This window comes from Podarcis gaigeae (assembly GCF_964106915.1).
Source record: "Podarcis gaigeae genome assembly, chromosome: 10".
NCBI classification, from domain to species: domain Eukaryota; kingdom Metazoa; phylum Chordata; class Lepidosauria; order Squamata; family Lacertidae; genus Podarcis; species Podarcis gaigeae.
Window position 1 is genome coordinate 20278469 of NC_139686.1, and position 27821 is coordinate 20306289.

General features: G+C 44.3%; 2 protein-coding genes and 1 pseudogene across 8 annotated transcripts in view; 1 reads left to right on the forward strand and 2 right to left on the reverse strand.

Moving 5' to 3' along the window:
- DHX58 (DExH-box helicase 58) overlaps window positions 1-27821 on the reverse strand; it is a 39500-nt gene that overhangs the window by 6390 nt on the left and 5289 nt on the right. The window contains exons 1-13 of one of the 3 annotated variants that reach the window (XM_083700301.1): window positions 17636-17960; window positions 15147-15282; window positions 14039-14241; window positions 13725-13926; window positions 12636-12826; window positions 11657-11773; window positions 11381-11507; window positions 10219-10410; window positions 6149-6405; window positions 4634-4783; window positions 3845-4018; window positions 1855-2045; window positions 582-678 (exon numbers count right to left, since the gene is read on the reverse strand). In XM_083700301.1, the coding sequence (XP_083556427.1) occupies window positions 582-678; window positions 1855-2045; window positions 3845-4018; window positions 4634-4783; window positions 6149-6405; window positions 10219-10410; window positions 11381-11507; window positions 11657-11773; window positions 12636-12826; window positions 13725-13926; window positions 14039-14206 (1866 nt within the window). In that variant the 5' untranslated portion in view covers window positions 14207-14241; window positions 15147-15282; window positions 17636-17960. Of the gene's footprint in view, window positions 1-581; window positions 679-1844; window positions 2046-3844; window positions 4019-4633; window positions 4784-6148; window positions 6406-10218; window positions 10411-11380; window positions 11508-11656; window positions 11774-12635; window positions 12827-13724; window positions 13927-14038; window positions 14242-15146; window positions 15793-17635; window positions 17961-27821 lie in introns of those variants that run through there. The other 2 variants (XR_014555593.1, XM_083700302.1) reach the window with 2 other exon arrangements.
- LOC310826042 (general transcription factor IIF subunit 1 pseudogene) lies at window positions 6412-9287 on the reverse strand (annotated as a pseudogene). The gene has a single exon. The product of its transcript is annotated as a general transcription factor IIF subunit 1 pseudogene (transcript).
- The window catches only part of DNM1L (dynamin 1 like), a 40669-nt gene continuing 30852 nt past the window's right edge, over window positions 18005-27821 (forward strand). For 2 of the 4 annotated variants that reach the window (XM_083700260.1, XM_083700262.1), the window contains exon 1: window positions 18005-18298. In XM_083700260.1, the coding sequence (XP_083556386.1) occupies window positions 18197-18298 (102 nt within the window). In that variant the 5' untranslated portion in view covers window positions 18005-18196. The remainder of the gene's footprint in view (window positions 18299-27821) is intronic. The other 2 variants (XM_083700259.1, XM_083700261.1) reach the window with 2 other exon arrangements.

The following is a 27821-nucleotide window of genomic DNA, read 5'->3' on the forward strand; positions in this document are numbered from 1 at the left end:
TGATCTGTAATGCATGTTCTGCCTTCTATTCTAGCTCCAAGGACCAGTTAGAAGACTCAGCTACACGACAGGTTTCCTCACGCCCAGTTGGACAGAAGTAATGTGAAGAGCAGGAGGCAGAGTGAGCACAATTCCCTTGGGGTTAGAACCCATAATTAATGGTGAAACATGTAGCCTACTGCCAGGCTTCATACACCCTCGCCCCTTGCTCCCAAGACCTCTTTTGTAGAGTAGCTACTGCCTAGACTAATTACAGATTCCCATGAAAGAGGGAGATACACAGCATTTAAACCTTAGGGAGATCAAGGAATCTACATGGCTACATGTTCAAATATGGAATCTGGCTTCTCTTACTGAGATGTCCAAGTTTCCAGACCTTGGAAGTTTTAAAAACTGGCTGAAGGTGGGTGTTGTCCCAAGAATGAATCTAGTGGCTGTGAGACTGGTCGTATCCCAGATCTTACAATCCTTTACCTAGCCACCCATTCTCTCTCATCAAATACAACAAAAAGTCCCAAAAGTAGGGGAATTAACAAAAATGCACCCTACGGTAGTACTGCCTAAGCCCTGGTTGCACTTACCTGCCCGCAATTACTGCAGCTGATGGAGCTGCCTGGCCTCCAGTCCCTAAACTCGCGAGGAATCATCACATGGCTATGTGATGCTCTGTAGTACAGACTAAATAGGGAACAACAACAAAACTGGTTACTTAATTTATTGCTTGTGAGACCAGCTGAATACACAAATCTGTTGCAACCTAGATACCTATTTCAGTTGCTGAGTAGAAAGGTAATGTGTTTGAGGGTCATTTTCAGTGAGCTTCCTTTTTGTTCTGTTGTAAATACTGCACCACATGCCATAAGTATTGCATATACAAAAGCTCTTCCATCCAGGTGCCCACCCCTATGCACAACTACATAAAACTTTACATATCTAACAGGTTCAATTATTTTTTTGGACAAGGCATTCTTCACTTTATGGAGTTTGCTACCGGAAATGGCTTTTGACTACCTAGAAGGTGTTAAAAAAAAAAAAAAAAAGACTGTGCAACTACAAGGCAGATAGGCCTATGAATAGGTAGCAGCCATAATAACAAAACTGAATTTCCATGTTTAGTAGCAGTATCCCTTTTAAAAATTAAATTCCAGGTGGAAACAAAAGGGAAGGCTCTAATCTATGCCCTGCTTGTGTCTGGCTGCTGTTAAAAAAAGATGCTGGATTGTTTACTGTGTTTAGATACCACTTTTTGTCACAAGTGACCTCAAAGAGGTTTGCATCCCCAGAGCACTTCTCATTCTCTTACTGTTACAGTTTCATTGGAACAGTACAAAGCCCTTTGCAGGCTAAAACTTTACTGCTGCATTGCAATGCTCCTGACTGATCCTCAACTCCAGCAGCAGCCGTATTTATAGTTTCTCATCAGCATGCAAAGTGCCTTCCACCGGGATGGCCAATCTGTCTCACTCCAGATGTTCTTGGAGTCACAAGACCCAGCAAAGCCAATTGTCAGAGATGATGGAAGCTGTAGTCCAACAACATCTGGTGACAGATGGCCTTTTGGTATGATCTAGGCATATATTGTGCATACTCTTAGAACTGTGCCCGGATCATCTGAGGCCCTTCTTTTTATTCAAAAATACTGAGGAGGAGGACCAAAGTCCCTTTCCCTTCCATTCTGTGAACAAGCTTAAGTTGGTTGGGGCAGCTCTGACTTAGAAAAACGTTGGGTCAACCTCAGCCAAAATTGGGAGAGCAACAGACACACTCTGGGTTGTCTCCCCTATTGCTTCCTGTTCAGATGAGGCAAGCAGAATGGAGATTCTAAAAGCTTCTGGTCTTCTTACCTTTACTCACCTGAAGTCGGGGTTGATGTTTATGTGGTGCATATTCTCTATTAGGCGCAGGTCGCTGGCATAGCAGGCTGCCACATTGCAGTTGATGCAGTAGAAACACACAGAGTCTGGATCGTGCAGGCGGCGTTGTTGCTCGCGTTCAGCATCCCGCACCCTGCGGCCGACAACAGCGTCACGCTGAAGCTTTTCAATCTAGGAGGGACAAAGGGAGTTAGCTAATTGGGTCTGAGCCAGGGGAGCCTGCAGGTGAGAAGTAGCCAGAGAATCTGGTTCTAAAAAATTCATTCTAGAATCTCCTCCCACCACCCTCCATTTCTTCAGGTTTGCCAGCCTGGAGAGTATTCCTCTCCCAATGCACTACCATTGATGCTTCTTCTGTTCTACCCACTGGAAAATGTAAAATAGCTGCACAGCAAACCATTGCTTAAGTTTTAGCCTACTTTCAGTGTTATATAGCTTAATTATTCAGACACAACATGGTCCAATGAATAGCATTTCATGTTTCACATCTTCAGCTTAACTGTTCCTGAAAGATCTGGAGAAAGTAATGGCTAGCCACTATTTCCCCTATACAAAACGGGAGCAATTTCCTCCCTTCCTAGGACTGTCACAAATGAAAATTGCAACAGCCCTCTGTGTGCCTTATTTGAGCAATAACATATTTTCCCCACAGCACAGCTACATATTCAGGATGTTGAAGGTCTTGCAGGGCTGTACCACTTCAGAATGCCCCCTAATTAACAACAAACAGCACAACTTCCTGTTCAAGGAAAGCCCAGAGCTTTGGAAAGAAGGTTCCTAACCTAACTTTCTCCCTAATGGACTAGTTTTATATCCCTATCTCCTCCAAAGAGCTTGGTTCCCTCCACCCTTTTATCCTCAGAACCCTGTGAGGTAGGTTAGAGTAGTCCAAGGCTACCCAATGAGCTTCATGGGGGTGAGAGGATTAGAAACTGGGTCCCCTTAGACCTAGTTGGACACTCAGGCGCAGGGGCCAAATGCAGCCCTCTCTAGCCAGCCCTTGGGATTTTTCCAAGGCCACACCCTTTCCCAGGCCTGCTCCATACCTTACTTGAACGTTTTTGCAGGAACATGTCTGCGAGATGACTCACTGTTTTCCCTTCAGTTATAAGGGTTTTGCTTAGGCTCATTGTGCCCTCAGAGCTCTTTAACCATCTGAGGGGTTCTGGTGAGTCCTATATTCCCACAGGAGCAAGCCCAGGTCTCTTTTGATCAATTATTCTGATTGCAGAACCTTTACAATTCTGTTCCTCTATTCTAGGAGTTAATTTCTAAGTAAATTACTGACTTGCCTTGTTTATCCTACTGCTTTCAACCCTCAAGGCCAGCTGTTCTCAGTCGTGTGCCAAGTCTCACCCCCCCACTCAACACTCCTCAACCCCATATGCTGGTGGGGGAAAGCCGATCATGTGCCCGCCTCAGCTGGCATCTCCCAAGTGTCCCTGAACTCTGGTAGTGTCTCTCGCTTGCCCAAAAGGAAAGGGGTGTGAGTGTGATTGAGCACGCATTGACCTCTGACTTTTGTATGGCAGGAATGGAATTACTATATATAGATAAATAAGAGTCATGTCTGTTCTGTTTTGCCCCCAGCCTCCCCACCCCCCTCACTGGCATATGGCCCTCCGAAGGTTCCCAATTAGGGAATGTGGGCCTTGAGTTGAAAAAGCAACAACCCCCTATAGCTACACTGGTTTCCCCAGGTATTTTTTAATTTTTATACATGAGGGAGCATTCAGATGTGCATCTCCCCGCTCCACATTCGGAAGAGATAGTCCATGAAGAACTCAACCATGTGATTTTCCTGCATGTATTACTTGCCTCAAAGTGTGTTATTCTCTCCCCACCTCCAAAAAAGGCCACCCCCCCAAAAATGCATGGTTTTACTCCTTTACCAATGGCTTCCTCCACCCTTGCTTCTATCAGCTCTGTGCATCCACCAGCTACCCCCTTTCCCCAAGACGTCCTTTTACCTTTAGGCGGTATTCTCGTTGAGGCTGTTGTAGCTGCAGCTGCTGCACCCACACAATCGCTTTCTCCATCAGGACCTCCAGGGTCTCATTGAGCTTCTCACGGGCGACTTCCTTGCTGTTGGCCTTGGCCAAAACACAGCAGGTGCTGTCCGGGGCACGGGCACGTCCCCTGGCCTGAAAAGGCAATGAGAAGAGTGCTTGCGTCCTTCCCTAGAAATCCAGCCCAGCTGCTCCTCTTTTGCCTGTCCCCTTAGGTAGGGCTGGGCGGTACCCGGCTTTCAACATCACGATATACAACCAGCTAACATCACAATATATCAATATATTGTGTTGTCTGAAATAAGGATGGAACTATGTAGAGGCAAACAAGGTATAGCCACGTGGTCCACTCATCCATCATTTCCCATTATAACCGCATTGTCCTCTGTGATGCTGGATAGCCATTATATTGGGGAATTGCTGGTTACTTAAAGGACTTGGGGCACCATCCCCCACCCCCATATAAATTTTCCCATATAAGAATTTATATGTATATGGGCAAATGAAGAGGGCAGATGACAGGTCACTGCACTCTGCGGTGTGCCCAGCTGCCCTATAACAAAGGTTGGTTTTTTTACGGTGATGAGTATAAAAAAGCAACTAAAAGGAAGCAGGAGACCCAGGGCCTGGAATAAAAGAACCAGGGTTTGGGCTTCTGTAGCATGTCCTCCCAGGACATACTGAGCACTGTAAGGCTCCCCAAGGCAGAGGTCAAGAGTGAAGTTCCCCCCAAGAGTAGTGCTGACTAACCTGCATCATGGCAATCTCATTCGTCATCAGTCCATAGCGGACGACGATATTACACTCGGGGATGTCCAGCCCCTCTTCAGCCACGCTGGTGGAGAAGAGCAGATTGAGGGTCCCTTTGCGGAATTGATAGATGACTTCTTTCTGCTGTTGCTGGAGGAAACAACCCAAGATAGGGTGAAAAGATGTGGAGCTTGTTGAGGCAGTGGGCTGAAGCTTCTCCTGTGTCCTCAACCCCAGAGCGCAAGTGGTTAACATCACATAAAGTTTGGCCTTCAGAGCAACTGGGGCTGCCCTCTTGAAATGTGTGTTTGCAGGACATTAAGGGCACAAAAGGATGCCCCTAACATTTTTTGAGCACTTGGGTAGCTCTAAAAGCACCTTTGCATTCTATCTGAGCACACGGTCCCTTTCCAGGTTTAAATTTTGGGGGGAAATTATAGCTTTGATACAAAAACTAGCTGCGCACATTGTTGAATGGCTGGTTCATGAGCAGAAAAAGAAAACTCTTGGGTTTTCTTTCCTTTCTGTAGCAGAGTTCTTTTTACAGAAATGTTTTCCTGCATCTTTTACTTCTTTACAGCAGCAGCAGCAGCATTCCAGCTATCTCTTAGTGAAATTCCCATTACAGGAATAAACACCATTTGGTTTTGTTTCTCAGGGTCTTTATTATGTACAAAACTTTACACTGGTCACTAATAATAAAATAAAAACAAATGAAGAAACATAATCTTTTTCTCTTTTTAGCCATCTGGCCAGAGATCTAATGCTGGCTCATTCACATACTCATTTACGCTGGCCCAGACTTAGTGGATCGCATGCCCTGATAAGGACATCTGCTGCTGGGGGAAATTTCCATTGCCTAGCAACTTGTTCAAGGCCATTTACAAGTTTCTTCTAGAATATTACAATATATGTTGTCAAGAAATCTGCTTCCCCGGCACCTCCCCCAATATCCCTGGACTAATTTTGGAATTAAAACGTTGTGTCTGTGTGAAGTGTGGAGAAAAGCACAAATCTAATAGACCACCTACTGTTCTAATTCGATAATCGGTACACCTGCCAATTCAGCTTCAAAGCTAGGAGGAAGCCAGGCCAACCCTGCAGCTGATGGTGACCTGTGTGCTCCGTTTTTATGTTATACAGGATCTGTCCTCAGAGAAAGACAGTTGTGGAGCATGCTAAAGACTGGGCTTCTTTTGCATTTGGTAGCCTATTTTTCTTCTTAGTTTTAATGTGCTGCATTGCCCTCTCTCTTGAAGTCAGTTCACACAAGCGTATTCAGTCCTTGGCAGCTGCAACCTCAGTTGAATGAATCAACCATTGCAAGCAAAACTCTTGTCACCTCGAGTTACCTCTAACACAATGGCTTTCAATGGAGGCAGCTGACGTGTTCCTCTAGGATATATCAACCCAAGAGAAATCAAGTAATATGCATACAACTATGAATCTACTCTAAGGTCCCCTAAGGGTCTCCAACATCCCTCACTTGATCTGTGGGAGAACTGTTAATGTTACCTGGGTCATGTGTTTTGTCTGACTGCTGAAGCCAGCCCCGGTCAACACAGCAGCCTTGATCCCGAGTTCACGCAAGTTCTGGTTCTCCTGTACCCATTGGTGAAGGCAATGAGCGCACTGACGTGTCCGGGTGAACACAATGCCCCGCGAGCTCTCCAGTTCTTGGAATTGATTCTGGAGGACTTTCTGCAGCTCATCAAGTTTGGGATTCTCAAAGCCCTTGTCTTGAGCAATGGCCAAGAGGCGTGCTTTGTAGGCTGCAAGACAAGTGCACAGAACACAGATCTCAGCTCTTGAGTCTGATGATTAGGAAGAGTATTACTTTATCTTACAGATTAAAAACAGTTAACACAACCAATCAACAATGTAACAGTAAGTGAAAAAACAAAACCCACAAAACTTCAAATGACCCACTGCAGCTTATGGCAACAGTGTCTATTGGAGAGCAGTAAGTCTCATAAACAGTTTCTTTTCACTTGTTAGCTCCTCTTTTTTCTTTCTTTTTCCAATTTGCTTAATTTATTCCCATTTCGTGTCAGATTTGGAATCCCAAGCTCTACCCCAAAAAATCCCCAAAACTTTTTAGAGCAGACTGAAAACAACTCTATTCATCCAGCTAGAGGAAGCAACTCACGGCAGGTTCAGGCTGAGCAGTGTCTTCCTCTGTTTGCCAAAGCACACACAAAAAAATACAAGGAAAAGTATTTGTGTACCAGTAATGGCTTTCTCAGAGTCTCTGTGATTTTGGGTGAGGGAGGCCAGGGGAGAAGAGTGGAACTGGTTGCAAAACAAGTCGCGGCGGAGAATGGTTTACCTCTCAAGGCCTTCCAGCTTTTGAGAACACACAGGGTGTGGGGTGGGTGTTTGTGGGCGTGTAAAAAGATGCCCCTGTTTATTCTAAAAATGGCAACTTTTTATTTGTGAACTCCTCCACATGAAAGAGAAAACTATTCCAATTCAGAGAGATCATGGCTTCAATGCCTCTCATGAGACTGTCCCAGTCTTCGGCCCCCTTTCACCGCCCCTGAATCCCACCAGCACAAAGGTAGGAGAATGGCTCTTTTGCTTTCCCCAATCCATGTGGTTCTAGGATGTCGCCACCCCCAGCTACTAACCAAATGTAAGGGGGCCCAGAGCTGCCCAACAGGAGGGTGGATTCCAAAGGACAGTTTGTATCTGGCCCAGCCTCTGCCCTCCACATTCCTTGAGGAAGAAGTGCATCTTGTCATCGATGTTCTTGCACTCAGGATTGAGGCGCTTCAGGATCTGGGCCAGCGTATTGGCCATCTGCTCACTGCTCAGCCCCATTTTCTTGATCTGCAGTTTCTTCAGAAAATCCTTTGTGGTCATGGGCCCTCTGCTCAAGGAGTAGCACACGGCATCCTCCGTCAGCTGCACATCAATACTGCTGGGTGTTGACTTGCCCGACTGTGGCTGGGGGGTAGATGTCCCAGAGATGGTGAGGCCTGGGGCCCAGTGTCCAACTTCAGCCTCTTTGCTGCAGTGAGCTCACTGGACCCTGCCTGTTGCTTTCCTTGCTCCACTTTGTTAGCTGCGGCCCGCAAGGTGGATGATGTTCCAGCATCCAAGGGCGTCCCCTTGTGAGTTGCTAGCCAAGTCCTTGTGTTCTTTCTTGGGAGGAGTTTTCTTTTTCATCATGAAGAGTGTGAAAGATGCTTCACTGTCAATGTTGCTGTCTTCAGACGTCTCAGACTCATCACTGGTGTCTTTCTTTTTCTTTTTATCCCGGGGAGTCGGGGCCTTCTTCTCTTCTCCTCCTCCACAGGCTTCTCCTCCTTGCTGTCTTCACTACTCTCGCTTGATTTGTCCATACCTTTTAAGATGTCTTCCTCTTTGGTCACTTTGGGCTTGCCTACTGCTTCTTCCACAGAGCTGCTGGGTCCGCCAGACATGTAGTCAACCTCTTGCCCTTCAAAGTCCCCATCATCGCTGTCTCCAAAGGCTTCATCGTCAGATCCCTTCTTCTTTTTCTTCGTCAGAGGGGCTTTCTTCTTGGGCTTGGCGTATTTCTTCTTATCCATATTGCTGAACTCGCTGCCATCCGAGCTCATCTCTAGCTCATCTTCCAGGTCATGGATTTTTTGGTAGCTCCCTTTTTTTGGTCTTTCTTCTCCTGCTCTTCTTCATCACCTTGGTCTTTCAGCCGCTGCTGCTGCATGTTGCTAAAGTGGTTCAGAACCTTGTTCCGCCTCTCCCACTCCTCCTCAGCTTCCTCTGCAGTCAACGTGTGCTGCTTCACAATGGGTGTGAAGTTCTGCCAGTTGTTGACTGGGTGCCACCTGGACACTGAGTGAAGATGTAGTAGGAGGTGTTTTCTATCACCCCACCCTTTTTCACACCTTTGAATTTGCGCCCAGTCTTGCCGTTGACTTTCAGGATCCAGGGCTGGTTTTCAAGCTTGAACTCCTTTAATGTGATGCCATATTTTTTGCACCGTGCCTCCTCACGCAGGTTGCAGTTGAACTCGCTGCCAGCTCCGAACTCCGGCATCTCTTCTTCCTGGTAGATCTTCTTACTGCTGAGATCTCGCTCCATCTTTGCTTGGTGCCAAGTGGCATAGTTCACTTTGTCAGCAGCACTGAATGCCATAATGTTATATTTTTTGGAGGTGTTTTGGGGGAAGTGGACCACATATCCAGTTGTGGTCTGACTGCTGGTCCCCAAAGAAGTCATTCCTGGATGTTCTGCATCCAGCTGAGTCTCTCCAAAAGAACGTATCTGCTGGGCAGCACCTCCTCCTCTTTTTTTCTGAAGTTTCATCTTTCCACTTCCATGTAGTTCTGCTTCTTCCTCTTTCTTCAAGAGTCTCTCTTCAAACAATAGTTTTAAGTGCTGACCTAGCTGATCACATGGAACTGGGAACTTGTTCCTGGCCTCTGTTTATATGGACTCTTCTCTTGGCCAACTCACCCACCACATTTCAGAGAAGGAATGGGCCAATCAGTCAGTTTTGGTTTCTCTCCATTTCTCATTTTTTCAGTCTTTATTCGGTTCTCTTCAGTTCTGCAGCAATCTACATTTTCTTTTAACAAGGTCTCATTCATAAACATTTTAGTGTGAATTTTTCCTAATAAACACAATTTGTATGCAGTTTTGACTAATTTACACGTTTTTGCAAAAAAAAACCCCAAGCCCCTTATATAATACATTATTGTACATAATTTTCACTAATATATGCATTTTGGTACACACTTTCCTCAATATATTCATTTCTGTACACATTGGTTGGAGAACTGCATTGCAAAATTTAGAGAAGTGTGAATTTTGAAGGATATCTGCTTTAGCTTGTGTATTGGCTTGAGAAGTTCAAATTACCATATTGTTCGCTCTATAAGACGCACCAGACCACAAGACGCACCTAGTTTTTGGAGGAGGAAAACAAGAAAAAAAATATTCTGAATCTCAGAAGCCAGAACAGCAAGAGGGATCGCTGTGCAGTGAAAGCAGCGATCCCTCTTGCTTTTCTGGCTTCTGGGATAGCTGCGCAGCCTGCATTCGCTCTATAAGATGCACACACATTTCCCCTTACTTTTTAGGAGGGAAAAAGTGAGTCTTACAGAGCGAAAAATACGGTAGGTAGTTTCACATTAAAATGTAAGCAGAACAAAATGGTGGTGTTTCTGTTCAATTATTGTTCTGGATAGTGCAAATCAGGTAGGCTCACCTATAAATGCAAACTGAATCAAATTTCTCTTTTTTTATATAAGATATTTATTAACATTTCAAAGGTTATACAAAAATAATAATAAAAAAACAAACAGAAAAAATAACAAAAATACAAAACTAAAAACAATTTAAAAACACATAAAATTCCATTCACTTATTTTCTTATAACTTACTTCCCAGACCTCCTCATACCTCCCCTTTTTGTATTCCAATTCCAATTATTAATTCAGCAAATCCTCACCATTGATTTTCACTTAATTTTCAACCTTTCTTTCTCCCCCCCCCCAATTATCTTAGTCATTACAGCTGAAAACCACTTAATTTCTAAATATCATTCTAACATTCATCAAATTTCTCAGTGTACCTCCTCTGAGAACACTTACTGTCAAAGAGCCGGACCAAGTACTGCTCAGCAGGGTTCTGCAACACCTTAGTAGCATTTTCCAGCAGGTAAAACTCATCCAGAATTTTGTAGGCGTCGATCATGCGCACAGTGTCGTTGACCATCAGGGCATCATTGTATTTACGTAGGTGGAAGGCACACACTCGGGTCTTTTGGCAAAAGCGTTTTGCTCCTGACAGTGTGAAAGAGACAAAAAAGATAATGGTTATGATTAATCATATAGCTGCCCATCAACCAACTTTCTCTGAGCGGCTTACAACAGAATTATCAACGAAAGCAATATGCAATGATGATTAAAAAACAATAACAATAAAAGATGGCTAGAACCCTATTTGCAAAAAAGCAGCATGAAATAGTTTACACCCCAGATTTACAATGCCGTTAAAAAGTCTGGGTGAATAAATAGGCTTTCAGCTGTCAATGGAAAGACTATAAATAACACACCAAGTAAACCTTACTGTGAGAAGGGTGGGGTGGGATTCCTGCACTGCAGGGGGTTGGACTAGATGACCCTTGGACTCTCTTCCACCTCTACAGTTCTATCATTCTATGATAAGATCATTTGTAACAGACCCTATATTCAATCCCTGAAACTGTCCATAAAAATATCTTAGGACGCAGGTATAATAATAATAATAATAATAATAATAATAATAATAATATATTATTTATATCCCTCCCATCTGGCTAGGTTTCCCCAGCCACTCTGGGTGGCTCCCAACAGAATTAAAAGCACAATAAAACATCAAACATTAAAAACTTCCCTGAACAGGGCTGCCTTCAGATGTCTTTTAAAAGTAAGATAGTTGCTTATTTCCTTGACATCTGATGAGAGGGCGTTCCAGAGGGCAGGCGCCACCACTGAGAAGGCCCTCTGCCTGGTTCCCTGTAACTTCACTTCTCGCAGTGAGGGAACCACCAGAAGGCCCTCGGTGCTGGACCTCAGTGTCCAGGTTGAACGATGGGGGTGGAGATGCTCCTTCAGGTGTACAGGACTGAGGCCATTTAGGGCCTTAAAGGTCAGCTCGGAAACATACTGGGAGCCATTTCCAGGAAGGAAGCTCACGTAACCTGCCTGTGGACATGTTTCCTGTCCCTCCCGCCATATTCGTGTACTACAAAGCCGCTTATTGAGCCCTCACCTTCCTTCTCAAGTGCCACAATTTGCTGCTCGAAGATCTGGGTACCAAAATCCATAGTCAAGTCAGGCTCATTCAGGTAACTATATATCTGTGCCATTATCTCCATCAGTTGTTCTGCAAAGGGGTCCTGAAGATCAGAGGAGCGTTCGTATTCAGACAAGGAAAACAAAATCCTATGGGCATGTTTTACTTTGCTCAGAGCTCCAGAGTCACCTTCTCATCATGGTGCCTCTGGTGCCTCTTCACAGTTGCCCTGTAGTTGCAAGAGGACCTTACCTCAGGCCTTTGTTGGGACAGGTTATACTGCTTCTTGGGTTGTGGGCCGTAAGTATCAACGTAGAACTTGTGTTTATCAGAAGACATGATTCTCTCAGTGTCCAGGTTGGCACAGATCTGTAAAGGGTTATATATATATATATCATTTATTATTACATTTATATCCCACTTTTCTTCCAAGGAGCTCTTCTTCCATGGCTTTCCCCCTCCCCATTTGATCCTGGCAGCTACTCTGTGAGGTAGATTAGACTGAGATGAGAGACTGTGACTGGCCCAAGGTAACCCAGTGAGCTTCATGGCTGAGTGGGGTTTGAACCTTGGGTCTCCCGGGTCCTAGCCAAACGCCCCAGCTACTAGGTTACACTGGCTCAAATAACTAATTGTAGGGAGTGGTTATGTCAATCCCGTGAGCGTTTGAGACATCAGCTAAATCCACGATCAGACCTATAGCCCTTAAAACACCAGTAGGAGTTGACTTACAAGTGATAAAAGTGGAAGAAAACGGGTGAGGAACCCAAGTATGCCTTTGTCACTTGTATACATGTCAAGTATCTGCAAAAGGTTTTCTCCTTAATATGCTGTGGCTGTGTGTGTTTGTGGAGCATTCCCTCACTTGCAGTTGAAACAGTACTATATGTTACCACCTCATCTGGAGCATTGCAAGATACCTTATACCAGGTGAGATTATTTGTCAATCTCCCCAAGTAGTACTGCCTTCTCTGACTGGTAGAAAGTTTTAAGGGTCCAAGGCAGAGAGGTCTTTCCCATTACCTGCTGTACAAGACTCTTGCAGCTGCAGATGCCAGGGATTTAGTACTCTAACATGAGCTATGCTCCTTCTATGTATTTAGTGTTTGTGTGAAATGGGTCTGCAGCTGCAGACCAAAGCAGCCTCTGAATAGAAATAAGGTTAAAAAGGGGGAGAGCAACAATGACAATGCTTCCAATATTTGGGCCAAATGTCTTCCATCGGACTCACCTGCAGAATGTGTTCCTGAGCTCCCTCCAGGGAGCTGGCACCACCCGTACCTAGTGAGGCTGTAAGCCCCAGGATCTGTGGTAAATTCTTTTCGCCCTTCAGCTTTCGTTCGAGGTAGCCCTCCATGATCTTGTTGTAGGCGGTTCCTTTGTGGGTGTGATGGCACTCGTCAATCACCAACAAGGTGAAATCTGCACAGATGATGATGACGACGACATCACAAAATATACAGCCAAGTATGGAAATATAGGCTGTTAGATCTTTAATAGCTCCTTAAAAGGTTCATTTCCAAATTTTGTCTCTTAATCCAGCATAGGAAAAAACCCCCACATGTGACAAGTTTAAAAGGGTTTATTTATGAACACTTCAGAGGTCAGATTCATGTACTTCAGAAAATTGCACAGGCAGTAAAACTTATCTTAGTTACAAAGTGGTGAAAGTTCCTGGCATAGGAACTCGAGAATGGCTGATGACCAGTTCAAACCTCTTCACATGCTGGAAGATAATAGGCTTGATTACCTATTTCCTCCCCAGGTAAAGCAAGTGTCATAGCTAAACCTGGCAAGACAGCGTACTCCATGGTATTAACCCCTTCACGCATTAATTAGACTTAAGCTTTTTGGTTATATGAGGCTTGTTGCCCCAGAATTATGACCCAGCAGTGGAGGAGCAGCGTTTCCTTCCTGTCCTCCTTGTGGGCATTCCAGAAGTGACTGGCTGGCCACTGTGGAGAAAAGGGTGCTGGACTAGATAGGGCTTTGATCTGATCCAGCTGGGCTCTTATGTTCATCCCACAAGAGGAAGTAATGGCCATCAACTGGGATCACATTAAAAGATTAGACAAATTCATGTATGACAAGGCTATCAGTGGCTACTAACCATGATGGCTATGTTCTACCTCTACTGTCAGAATCAGTATGCTTCTGAATACCAAGTGCAGGATGGGAGAGAGCTCTTGTTCTCAGGACCTGCTTCTAGGCTTCCCATAGGCATCTGGTGGGCCATTGAGAGAACAAGATGCTGCACTAGATGGGTCACTGGTTTGGCCCAGCAAGCTCTTATAACACCTCTTTCCCACCAGATGCTCACCTGTCAGGTCCACGTGCATCTCCTCCTCTTGGCTGATAAGGGCATTTTGAAGGATCTGTGCTGTGCAGATTATTAAGTCACTCATCTTCAACACTTCTGAGAAGAACAGCTTCTGGCTGTTGTCGCCACTGATGGCTGTAATGTTGAAGCAATTCTGCAAGACGCTAAACTCATTCTTCAGGTGTTGGTCCACTAGAGGCACCTGCCAGGGCAAGAATACAGCAGTTAAACATTTTCTTGGAAATGAGACTGAAACCTTGACTTTTGGTAAGGAACTGTCTGTCTCCCAACCACCCACATCACCTGGTCCTTACCGTGTTGACTAACACAGCCACCTTGCTCTTCTGTACGCTCTCCATGTGCCTCTTACACACATACACAGCTGCCCGAGTCTTTCCGGAACCCGTTGGCAGCCAAATGATGATATTTTTGCCCTCCAAGGCAGGATCAATGACTTCCCACTGATAATCCCGAAGTTCCATGTGGCCACAGTTTTGAGTGCTGGTCTATGGAAAAACTTGGAATACCAAGAGTCAAGTCAATTCAGCAGAGCTCTCAGACACAAGTTACTCCTTCCATAACTTGCTGACAAGGCTTTTCTGGCTGGTAAACGCTATGGTTATCAGGAGGACTCCACATTGTCAAGTTCACACAGCAAAGAGATTCAAACACAATCTCTGTTTACCCCTCCCAGCCTCATTGTTACATACCATACATTTAAAGCACACCCTCCACTGCAAAGAACCCTGGGAACTGCAGTTCACCCCATACAGTGCTACAGTTCCAGCACCCATAACAAACTACAGTTCCTAGTATTTTATTTTATTTTTTGAGGGGGGAGGGGTGCCTTAAATTTACGGTAGGTATGCAGATAATGAGGCTGGAATGTGTAAAGCTTGGAAACATTGAAGAGTATGTTGGAAAAGATGGGCAGAAAGAAAAGGGGAAGAAAGCCCTGTTTTTCTTGAACTGGGTAGTTGAATCCAGCCCAGGGCATCTAGGAGGATGTAGCAGCCAGGAGATTTAAGTAGGTCTGGAGACACAACTGAAGCTCACCCCCAAGATGTGGGCACCTCTAAGCACACACAACAAAACAGATGCCAAATAAAATTTTAATTTGGGTTTTCAGTGGGTTCCCTAAAAGCTGGACTTCTAGGTTCCCATTTACCACAGAAGGTATTTTAATACTGAATGCCATGTTATTTATATATATATTTATAAACATTTATAACGCTGTGAAGCTGCCTGACTTTTCTATACAACGTCATCATCTTTAGTGGGAGACGAAACTTGTGCTCACAAAGAACTGAGCTAAACAGATCGTTGTAACTCTGCTTCTCCCCACACAGAATGCACTTGGGTCTCCCCGAAGCGAGACGCTTCTACCCCCCTCTATTTCCCCCTCATCATCAAACACCATACCTGTCTCCCTTTAGTTCTTCTAGACAAGAATGCCACTGCTGTTGCCACTGTTCGGCTCCTTCTTCAACCCAGCTTGGTGAAAATCCCTGGTTCCGTCAGTGTTTTCTTTAGTTTCCTTCTTGCCAGAAAACGAAACCTAAAAGCATTTTGCAAGACAGTCTCTTTTGGAGCCCCAACCAAGGGGTATCTTGACAGCAACAAACCAGGCCTTTTCAGATAGCATATCATTGAGAAACCCTGCTTGTAGGGTTCCCTTAATTCCTTAACATACACAAACACACACACTTATTTACACAGAACCAAACACTGTTCCGAAAGATGGTTCCTCATACATATATGGAACACTTATTTCTTATTTTTCTTATTTTTCCAGTATTCAGTTCAGTTCTCTACATCTCTAATTAGTTTGTGAATGTTCTTTTTTTAAAGTCCTCATGAAAATTCAATAAATTCATCAGTATTACAATGCAAATTTATCCCAATACACACTTGTTTGTCTCCAGTCTTCCTTAATATAAAGCATTTGTATATTATTATTTCATTATTTATATTAATAATGTTACAATATTATGCTATAATAATGTAATAATAAAAATATTTTTACTAATGTGTGCATTTCTGTATATGCCTTTTTTTTACACTTCACTTGGCTAGAGAACTGCAGTGCCAAATTCACAGAAGTATAAATTTTGAAGGATTGCAAACACTAATTTTTGCTGTCAGGGCATATAAGATTTTCTGTGTCTGCTGTATGTGGATTGCTCATTTTGTCCCACCCACAATCGATGGGCAAGAACGAATGCTTATGTACCGGTACATATTAAAACTTTTAAAAGGTTCATCCAACATCTAATGAGGCTCAGCCCCCTCACTCTCTTCTCCCACACTTATTCACATGCACATCCACCCAGTCTTTCTCTCTTCCTCTACTTCCACTCACACAATCTCACTTCATCCACCCAACACTCACTCAGTCTCATTGGCATAGCGAGTGGGTTGCCAGTGCCCAGGGCCACCCAGAGGGAGGCAACCGGACAGAGTACACATGCGCAATCATGTCACCTAGCAGATTGCAGCTGCAAAATCAGGAAAAGAAGCGTTCCATTGTCTGGAGAGGTCACTTCCTGGTTTGCATGGAGAAGCCATTTTCAAGGGAGTCCAGAGATAGAAACGCGCAGCTGCATGGAGGCAGCACTGGGTAATGAAATTCTGCACCCCTATCTATTTTGCACCTGGGGCAAGTGCCCCTGTGGTGCCCCCCACGTTATACCACTGCTCACTCCCTCCCACCCTCTGTACTCCCCATTGGCATGAATTTAGAAATCTCCTTTCATTAGTCAATATCATCCATACATGAAACCCAGCAACCACAGCTCAAAGCCATTTGTGCCACAAATGGAAAGTAAAAGAGAGAAAAAACCAACACTATGTGCACACCAGTTCACTCAAGAAAGTTAGTCAAGTCACACGTTGTGCATTACAGTGGTGCCCCGCAAGACGAATGCCTCGCAAAACGAAAAATGCACAAGACGAAAGGGTTTTTCGGTTTTTGCATTGCTTCGCTAGACGAATTTCCGTATGGGCTTGCTTCGCAAGACGAAACGTCTTGCGAGTTCTTGCGAATTTTTTCCCTTTTTCTTAAAGCCGCTAAGCCGTTAATAGCCGCTAAGCCGTTAATAGCCGTGCTTCGCAAGACGAAAAAACCGCGACGAAGAGACGCGCGGAACGGATTAATTTCGTCTTGCGAGGCACCACTGTATATAATTGAGAAACTAAGTATGTGTAGAGAGGACTTTCCAGAAAGCATCTGCATTAGGGATGGGACCAGAACAGTCAACCTTGGGGAATGAGAGTGAGAGATATATTTTTAATAAGCTCTAAGCACGACTAAACAACAACAAAGCGGTTATAACAGAAATGGGACTCTCTCTGAATTCCAGATGGGAAATGCTCTGTTGTGAACAAAATCTGGTCTTGTTCCCTTATGGGGTACACAAGAGCCCTTATAGAGTCCTTTGTAGGTTCTCCATCGATAGGAGAAAATAACAGAGGCCAACCAGAGAATATTGAGAAGCAAAGCAGCTAGTAAGCCTGATCTTTATTAAACTGTTGCAACAGGGTGCTCCCCTGACACACAGGAGAGCTGCGGAGGACCCAGAACAAAGGTGTGCCTCCCCTTATATAGACCATTTTGAAATTCCCTGCCCTGGAGTTCAAGACCACCCCCAGAAACATCATACATACATCATAGATGGTAATCACTTAATTCCTGAGACCATTCCCTCACCCTCTCCCTCCTTGCAGAGAAACATTTGGTCAGTTTGGGAATCAAAATGGTTTCAGGACTGTGCTGCTCCAGACATGTGGTTTATATATTATGTACGTGTTTGCTTGGTATATTTATGAACATTTATTATATATCTAAGACCTTAAAATTCTTATAACAGCTCTTATATATTTAAATTGCCCTCTAGAGATGGTTGCCTCACCTGGCCTCATTTTAAACAGCTACCTTCAAAATGTTGCATTTCTCCAAAGATATATCTGGGCAGCTTTGTCTTCCAGGATGGGGGCGGGGAGGGAGGGGGAAATGAATTGGGGAGGTCATATCTATTTTATTTCCATGCACTTTTCTTCCACCCCGCAATTCAGAAATATGCTCTAGCGGGCCAGCCAGCTGCGTAGGGCAACGTCCTCACGTGCTCAAGTTGCGCTTGAGGGAGACACGTGCACCTCGGGAAAAGGGGGGCATCTCTCCGCGTTCTGCGGCAGAACGCGCTCCTCCTTGTTCCTCCAAGCGCCCTCTAGCGCTGCGGGGCGTCCCGAACACTACAACTCCCGCCGTGCCCTGCGGCGGCGGGCGGGCGGGCGGGCGCGCGCGCGCAGAGGCCTCTGGGAGAGAGCGGGCCGGCGCCAATGGTCGTCGTCGGCCGCGGCGGCGCGGGGGAAGGTGGCAACGCGGGCGCCCTTCCTCGCCGCCTCCCTCCTCCATTCATTGCCGTCGCCTGCCTCTCCCTCCGGCCCCCTCAGGAGCGGCCGCCTCCGCCGCCATGGAGGCGCTGATCCCGGTCATCAACAAGCTGCAGGACGTCTTCAACACGGTGGGCGCCGATGTCATCCAGCTGCCGCAGATCGTGGTGGTTGGGACGCAGGTGAGGCGAGCAGGCAGGCGGGCGGGGCCTGCGCCAGGGTGACCTCCTCCGCGTCCGCCCAGCCCAGGGAGGGGTCGCCCTTCATGGCCCCTTGTGAGGGGGCCTGGGCGTGGCGGCGCCCATTGGGGCTGGCATTCGTTTTAGGGTTATTCTGAGGGGAGGTTGGGTTTGCCCTGCAGTGTCTGGGCGGGAATGGACGTCGCTGCTTCTTGCTGCTCATGTTATGACTCGCAGCAGTTCCACGTAGTTCCCTCATGGTTTGCGCCAAAAGGCGCCTCGCGACCCCTCGGCGGGTCTCCCCCTCGCGCCCAGCTTCCAGGCGAAGGTCACTCCCTGGGCGTGAGACCCGGGGCTGGGAGAGCACGTGACGCTTCCACAGAGCACCGGTTCGGTTCTCTTCTTTTGCTACTCGAGTGGCAAATGCAAAGAAGGGGGAAAGGTGGCCTGTGGCTCCTTAAGAGACTGGCCGGTTCGTGGCAGCTTAAAGCTTTATTTTTGGTGCCGTAGCTCTGTGTGTGTGTGTGTGTGCGCGCGCGCGCGCCCCCGCGCGCACTCTTAGCTGGAACAGACTAGCCCCTTTGGAATTAGTCGAATGTGTAATACGGAAGAAACAAACAAGGAAACTGATAACGGGGGACTAGTGGAACAGGATTGTGCCTTCGTTGTGTAGCTTCTTCCCAGGGATATCTGGCTGGCTGCTGTGGGAACTGGTGTGATCCAAGAAAGCAATTTTGATGTCATCTTAATTATTATTATTATTATTATTATTATTATTATTATTATTATCCTGCACATCTCTGGGTAGCCTACAACACATATAAAAATATAACAAAACATCAAACATTACAAACAAATCAGAAAAGTTCTTTATCATGGAGATTTGAGGAAATATTGAAACTCCCACTGTTTTCGGAATTGGTCTGGCCTCATGTATGCTGACCCCACATAAAGTGTGTTCTCCTCACAACAACCCAGAAAAGTAGGTCACCATGCTGCTTTTTTACAAACCAGGGAACTACCTTGTCAGTTCAGTTGAGATTGATTGTGAACACAGACATATACACTATCCAAATCCTGTTGCACCGTCTACTGCTGAATTGATTATTTGGGCTTGAATGGAGAGAGGTGATAATGCAAGCTAGAGGGTTTAAGAAACTATCCAGATAATGGTTTAGAGATATGATCTGGTTCTGCTGCTAAAACTGAGCTGGGCCTTGTCCTTTCATCTGCCTGTCTTGGTGATGAGCTGAGAACCATACATGAGCCTCTCTCAGCTTTTCCAAGGAAGGGCGTGGTGTAAAAAACAGTAATCAATACACAAAGGATGAGAACCTGGAAACAATGTGTTTTAATTGATGTGAGGTATCAGGTGGGGGTGGGTGGGGGTAGGGATTAAGGAAAACAATAAAGATTTGAGAATAAGAAAAGTCAGGTTTGTAGGCATTATCAGGGTGATAATGTGAAGGGAATGGGAATTAGTGGCAGACTATTATCAGGGCTGTATGTACATATTTTTAAAAAACCTCATTCTAGGTAATTGCATTGTCGAGAGAAGCTGAATTATATGAACTGTATACATCAACATGCTTTTTGGGGGCAAAATATCAATCTGCATTTGGGGACTATTTTGATGTAATTTACTCTAGATTTCATAGTCATGGCAGGAGCTAGGATATTGAAGTATCTTCCCCCTTCCTCCAGTTCTCTGAAACTCAGCCATGTATCTGACTTCTGATATATTAGCTCACAAGCTGTGAGATATTGGCTCATATATAGGTGTGAGTAGTAAAGCATCTAACTCTGCTTTTACCTATTAAATATGGAATGTAATTTATACATATATACACTTTTCATACATATTGCTGTTTTTATTCAGGTCTAGGAGAACATCTGCTGGTAAATTCCGTATCTTTTCTGCTGGGATGTAGGTCCCATTGAGCTCAGTGGAACTCTCTTCTGGATAAACATACTTTAGCTATATGGTTTCCAATATGGACTGTAAAATGTAAGCCTTTCTTGAGTTCTGTGACCTTACTGCCCAGGGATGGGAATCCTCAGTAGCTCAACCTTCTAGTATCTGCTCCCCCATCTAGACAGGTTTAACTAGAGCCCGGGGGACACTCAGTTTTAACTTCCCTTATTTTTGTCCTGCTTTATCTCTCCCCACATCCCCAGAAGTCATTGTTCCTTGCCTCTCTTCTCTGTTATTTTTGGAATGCTCTTTTTAAAAGGACAATGTGGGAAATAGTGTAATAAGCTGTTCTATCTTTTATCCAAACTCTTTTCCCCATTCATTTATGATTTTTGTGCAATTGGTTTGGTTGACCTTCTTTGGTGGATAGGTGTGCCTTTCAAAAAATGCCAGCTCCCTTGCGCTCAAAATAGCTACACCGTGATCCAAGCTGCTATCATGGGAATAATTTTGCAGGTACATTTGAAGTTTCTTATACTAACATTGTTTCATTGAGAACAATGTAGTTAACAGAATTTGGGGTTATATCCAGTGCTGCTTTTCCAGCAGCACAGCAGACCTTTGCTTGTGCAAAGCAAATTTCCCTCATTCAGGAATTTAGTGTAGTGCTAATCGGGTATGTGTGCATGGAATGTGGTCCACTCGTGGCAAAACTTTCTCCCTCTCATTCCCACCCTCCAGAGCAGATTTAGGGGATGGGTGAGGAGTTCTCTTGTGTGAGAAGATCTCATTCCCGTGCATGTAGCAACTTGGTTGAATTCTGTCCATTGAGAACAATTCCTAGTTCCCCATTTTTAATATGTTTTCAATTTGTAGAACTAACAGTGCAATCCTATGCATGTTTACTCAGAAGTAAGCACACCTCTGCTGTCATCAAGATCATTATAGGATAAAAAGAGGAAAATGTGCCCTATGCTTGTTATTTATCATTGTAATTTAATTCAAAGTTGGCTGTACTCCAGTCATCTAGAGCAGGCATCCCCAAACTCGGCCCTCCAGCTGTTTTGGGACTACTACTCCCATCATCCCTAGCTAACAGGACCAGTGGTCAGGGATGAAGAGAATTGTAGTCCCTAAACATATGGAGGGCCGAGTTTGCCTATGCCTGATCTAGAGGGAAGATAAAATATACTCACTCTATCAGGCATGTGAAGCAGGACTTGTGTTTTCCTAAGTCTGCTTCTGGATGCATTAAGTGGGCATTTATAGTTGTGTTCCTCTGCTTAGAGTTGCTCTGGTATCTTTGAAGAATTAGTGGGAATTAGTGGGTAGGATGAGAGATGATCTGGCTTGTAGATAGGCACACTTCTAGTTGCCAGTTGCAAGTCAGAAATTGTGTGCTGATGCACTATTTTAGTGTTGTTAGCTGCCCTGAGCCCGGGGAGGGCGGGATATAAATAAAATTTATTATTATTATTATTATTATTATTAGGAAGGAAAGCTCTCTCTCACACACACTTACACACACCCACACCCACACACACACACACACACACACACACTGTACTTCCTTTTACAGAGCTCATTGGGTTTTTTTTAATTCTCTTTCTTCACCTTTACCCACTTAACAGTCCTGTTTGGTAGTTTGGGTTTGGAGAGGGTGAATTACCCGAGGTTATCATTCAGAGTGTGTCTTGGCCAAGGTGGGTTGTGTGTTGAAACTCTACATTCCTAGGCTTGGTCAAAGGGTTGAGACATGCAGAACTGCATGTTCTAAAACAAGTTTATTGGAGTTCTAGTAGGATACACTAACGGGTAGTGCATTTTGCTTTCAAATCCAGCTCTTTCTGTTTAAGATGAATCTCTTGTTTGCATCTTTATCTCAATATACTCCTTTTCTTGTACTGGGGTTTCTGTATTCTAATGCATTTGCAACATGAAATCTTGCTTTACCCTTGGATGTTGCTTAATTTTGCATTAAACATTTTTTGCTTCCCCCCTGCATGCCTTCCGTCCCCCATGCCTCTCCTTGCTTCATGCTTCACTGATACTACTTTTCTTTGGAAATATGCTCTGTTGAACTTAAGTGACCTAATTTTTATTCTCTGTAGGCATGGTTTAGTCCTACTTAGTAAGTGTTTCCCAGTTGGAATTGGAGCAGTATTACACAGAGGTCCTTGACTTACTTTTTTCGCTATATTCTATGCAGATAAAAAATTAATGTTACAACTCATTTTTTTAAGATTGGGTGAACTCTGTTTAGTCGTTGACAGATCTAGGACTCTTTCCAGTGTACGTTGGGGAAACGCAATGAAGCATCTGGCTGGCATAGTCTTCCCCCTCTTGGTTGCTTTTGAGGAATTGTGCTTTGGATGTACACATGCAAGTGGAGGCTATCCCATTTTTTTTCTAGTGTTGGAGGAACACACATCAGGAAGAGAAGGGATGTAGCTCAGTGGTAGAGCATCTGTGTTGCATGCAGAACGTCCCAGGTTCAATCCCTGGCATTTCCAAGTCGGGCAGGACCCCATCTGCACTGTACTGTGCATTTAAGCAGTATTATGCCACTTTAAACAGTCATGGCTTCCTCCCAAAAATAATGGGAACTGTAGTTTAAGGATGCTGAGAGTTGTTAGGAGACCTCTATTCCTTTCACAGAGCTACTTCTTCCCAGGGAACTCTGGAAATTGGTTTTTCAGCCAAGAGAGACACCCTCTTCCCGAATGACACTCTGTGGTTAGAAATGTATCATCAGCATTTCTGTCTACGTTGATTGGAAGAGTTGGAAGAAATTGGAAGAGTTAAAGTTGGTAGGCCTCTAAGGTATCACTTTACCTGGGCGAGGAATCTTTAATTCTTTTCATGCTTGCCAGATAGATGCTTGAAATGGCCTGAGGCTTAGGCCTGACTGGTTCCTGTCACAACACTTTTTAAAATGTCTTCAGGTGGGTCAGGAAGTAGAGGCACTATGTGGGATTTCTATGCATGTTTAGGAATAGAGGTAGAAAGTAAAAACAAAAATGCTAAAAGGCTGAAATGCAGAGCAGATGATAAATGATTCTAAAAAATTGAATTGTGAGGATTTTCCACATTTCAGCTATAGTATCTCTTTAAAAAAAGATATAAAAATCAAAATTTAATGCCAATATATTATAAACTTGACCAATTTCTATTGAATGTAATCCATCTATTGGACACGTTAAGCTAAAGGCCTGGTTCTCACATAATGCTAATACATGGTTTATTTAGCCAAAGTGTGGATTGTAGCCGAGCTGACTAGACTAACCATGATTTGTTTTTTGGCCTCAAACTATGGTGTGAAACAATGGCTCATTGGTTTATGAACCATGGCGTGCTTTAACTATCATTTGGCATCACAGGACAGGCAGTGACCATTTTAAACGAGTATGATGGACGTGTGTCTGCTGACCTGCGGATCCTTTTGGACCCCAAAGAGGGAGGAATGGGGGCAGGGCGTGCTCTGCTGATGCAACCCTCGCAGAAATGGGGAATTGCCTGCATGTCAAAACCCAACAGCCTTTCTTAAACATCCTATGTTCAATTTGATTTGATTATTTCATTTCTGTACCTCTTAACGGTATACGAAAACAGAAGCAGCAACAGACAACTTAAAATATTACGAAAGTATAGTTACATATTAGAATGTTACATTAATACATACATATATATACATATACATATACATATACATATATATATATATGCAGGTTTTGGTGTCCTCGGGTGTCTTCCCGTGTAAAAGTTGGGGTGTCTAGGCGACGTTTCGACGAGGTCTCACTCGTCATCTTCAGGCTGGTGCTTTCGGCTTCTTGTTACTGGAACAGAGCGGGATCTCAATGTTTGAGTTCCTATAAATACTGTAGAGGGGGTGTGGTGTCTAGCCTCCAATGTTCTGGGCAGAGAGGAAGTTCCCAGGCTAGTGTGCCTTTTCTTCTTTTGTTCCTTAATTACTTGAGAGATACCTTGAGTGATTTCTTGAGTGATATCCTGAGTACCACTTAGGTGGGTCATTAGGTGTGGATTAGTTGCTAAAGTCTTTGTGTCTTGACCTCTTGAACTTTGTGAAGAGTTTTCCTGAGAAGATGGCTGTATTGCACTTAGTTGTGCTTTGGCTTGGCTTCGTGTATAGGGGCGAGCTGTGGTTTTGTGGCTTGTGTCAGCCAGATCTGTGTAGGGATTGCAGGGGGGTGCAGCATCCGGAGGTGCCACCATGGATTGGCTACTGGATGGTGTCAGTAATTCATCTGTGGAGAGGGTCTGGGTTTGGGTCTGGTGTGGTTGATTGGTGTTGGCGTTCTGTGTGCCTCTGGATCTGGTGTCAGTTTTTGTGGGGAGGGCTAATTTCCAGATGTCTGGCAAGCGGGATGTGTCGTCACGCTTGTTCATGTTGTGAGGGTGTTTCTCTATCTCGATGGCTTCCATGATTATTCTCTTGTGGTGATGTTCCGTGTTAAAGAGCAATTTGGAATCTGCAAAATTAATTTCGTGTCCTGTTTCTTTCATGTGTTGGAAAAGAGAGGAAGTTTTTTCTTCTTTTTTGACGGCATTCTTGTGTTCTGCGATACGTGCATTTATTCGTCTGTTTGTTTGTCCAATGTACGTGGCTGGGCAGACTTTGCAGGGTATTTCATAGATCCCTTGGTTTTCCAACTGGATTTTATCCTTGGGGTTTCTGAGGAGGTTCAAGAGGTCAAGACACAAAGACTTTAGCAACTAATCCACACCTAATGACCCACCTAAGTGGTACTCAGGATATCACTCAAGAAATCACTCAAGGTATCTCTCAAGTAATTAAGGAACAAAAGAAGAAAAGGCACACTAGCCTGGGAACTTCCTCTCTGCCCAGAACATTGGAGGCTAGACACCACACCCCCTCTACAGTATTTATAGGAACTCAAACATTGAGATCCCGCTCTGTTCCAGTAACAAGAAGCCGAAAGCACCAGCCTGAAGATGACGAGTGAGACCTCGTCGAAACGTCGCCTAGACACCCCAACTTTTACACGGGAAGACACCCGAGGACACCAAAACCTGCATTCCTGTACCCGTGAAAATCTACGAAAGCAAATATATATATATATATATATATATATATATATATGGGTTCTCACGCAGGGTCCATGCTACGGCAGCATGAGGCAAGAACAGCTGTGGAAAACTAACCAAGATTCGGAGAAACAAGCCTGTTTTGTGACTTGTGGTTTGTTGAAATAACCATGGTTAAAACAGATCATGACTTTGCATTATATGCAGACTCGACCACAGACTGCTTTTCTTTATGTGAAAACAAAATCCCGGAAGGGAGGCAGTCTTCAAACAAGGTATTTTGTTTATATACAGTTCCGTATTTCTACAGAGAGAGTCAAATTCATGAATTTCCAGTAAAAAGTCATTAATTTCACACACTCATCCTGAACACTAACCAAATCTAATTCTATTGTGCAAAATACATGTGAGTTGCATTTACAGAGGTTTTGAAATACGTTGCAAGTCAGTATGCATTAATTGTTAAAGCAACAAATTAAAATGTGTGTGTTTTAGAAAATGTGTTAATACCAGAATGGGTGACTTTGTTTGAATCAATGATTTAAGTAGATATATTTAATACCAATTTGAATCAGTACTTAGTACAGTGTAATTCTGTGCATATTGACTCAGAAGTAAGCCCCATTGAATGGTGTGGGGCTCACAGTGAGGAAAGAATCTTTCCCAACCTGGCACCCTTCAGATATTTTGGACTACGACTCCAGTCAGCCCCAGCCGTTCATCTGGCAATTCTCAGCCTGGCAGAATAAAATCTAATTGCTGATCTCAGTTTAACAGGCCTGGTAAATTTCCTTGAGAAGCTTGGGTTTCTTCTTTTTACGTCCTTGCAAGATGATGCTTTTCCTGTTCTGGTCTATAAATCGAGGAAGAGCAGCAAAGTGAAACTGACACTAATTATCTGTTTATACTGTAAATTCTCCACAGCTTGAGTGTGCATGGATTCAGTTGAGCTGTGTGCTACAGTGAGTTGACAGTGTGCTACAGATTCACGCTGCTTCAGTTAGTCTGTTGTAACTAGTTCAGCAGTTCTATTATAGGGTGCATTAAGAAGGTGTGACAGCTGCTATTTCCCCCTTTCTTGCTGCCAAGGTTGCCCCCATTCAGTGTATGGAGGAGTGTTGCTGAAATCCAGATGAAGACTCTTGATGAAAATGTATAATCTTATTACTAAAGATTCTTCTGTTCTAGCAGGCTTTTGTTGGTATGAGGAAGATAATGGCTTTTAAACTTGATTTTTAACTGCTGATCTTGTTTACTTGGTTTGTTTGTTTTATGAAATTGTAATTTTAAATGTTGTACACCACTGCTTTGAATTGTGTTCTTGCACCAGAAAGGTTGGATGTAAATAGTTTAACTTATAAATAAAACCCCTTTTTTCTTGAAAATCCGTTTTGTCAGTAAGTGGCAGGTTGATGCATCCTCAGTGTAACTACAGATGCTTAATTAAGCTGATAGTGGAATTGTAGGAGTTGGAAGGGACCCAAGATCTGCTCCTTAAGAACCCTCAAGGTGGTAAAGGAGTAGATTCCTCCTCCCCAACATACTGATCACTCTGCAGTAGAGATGACTAACTTGTGCCCCTCAGTGGACTCTCAATTCCCATCACCGCAGCCAGCATGGCTAATAGTTGGGGATGATGGGAGCTGTAGTTCAACAACATCTGGAGGGCCACAGCTTAGCCACACCTGCAGCAGTTTTATTTATTTATTGTTGAGGAATCCGATGACTGACTTAGAAGCTTTTAACCAGCCTCAGAAATAAGTCCTTGCAAAAAAATTTTTTAGCCTGCTAGGGGCTAGCAAAGGACAGAGGGAGTGAGTCATTTTTGTGCCAGGCATGGAACTAAACCTGTTTTCTATGAAGTGTTCCACATGGTTTCTGTCTTGGGTGCAGAGGAGGGTTGGAGCACCCCATCCATCCTGACCGCTTGTCATTTGTGGTTGCTTACAGCTACCAGGCTAGTGCTGAAATACAAAACTGCCTTTAACCGATTGAAAGGCAAGGGTGCAAGTTGCTGCAGACAAAATACCTTGCCTTTTAAGAAGTACCCCTTTAACAGCAAGTAGAATAAATGCATACAGTGGAACCTTGGTTTGCGAACTTAATTCGTTCTGGGAGTCCGTTTGACTCCCGAAACCGTTCAAAAACCAAGGCGCGGCTTCCAGTTGGCTGCAGGAGCTTCCTGCACTCAAGCGGAAGCTGCTTCGGATGTTCGGCTTCCAAAAAACATTTGAAAACAGGAACACTTCTGTGTTTTTGGCGTTTGGGAGCCAAAGCATTAGAGTACCAAGGTGTTCGAGAACCAAGGTATGACTGTAGTTACTTCGAAGTCCCACTACTGCTTCATGAACTGGAGAAGTGAGTTCAAGCAGTAGTTTATGTTTGTGTGTATATGTGCACACACACAGAGTCTTGGATTGCTGCCCCTGTTTGCATTGCTCACCAAGCCTCACGACCTCCTCCTCTTACACCTCAGCCAGATCCCCATCCCCTCACAACTCCTTCAAGTCCCCCATATCCTCAAGACTTCCCCTGTGTCCCTCC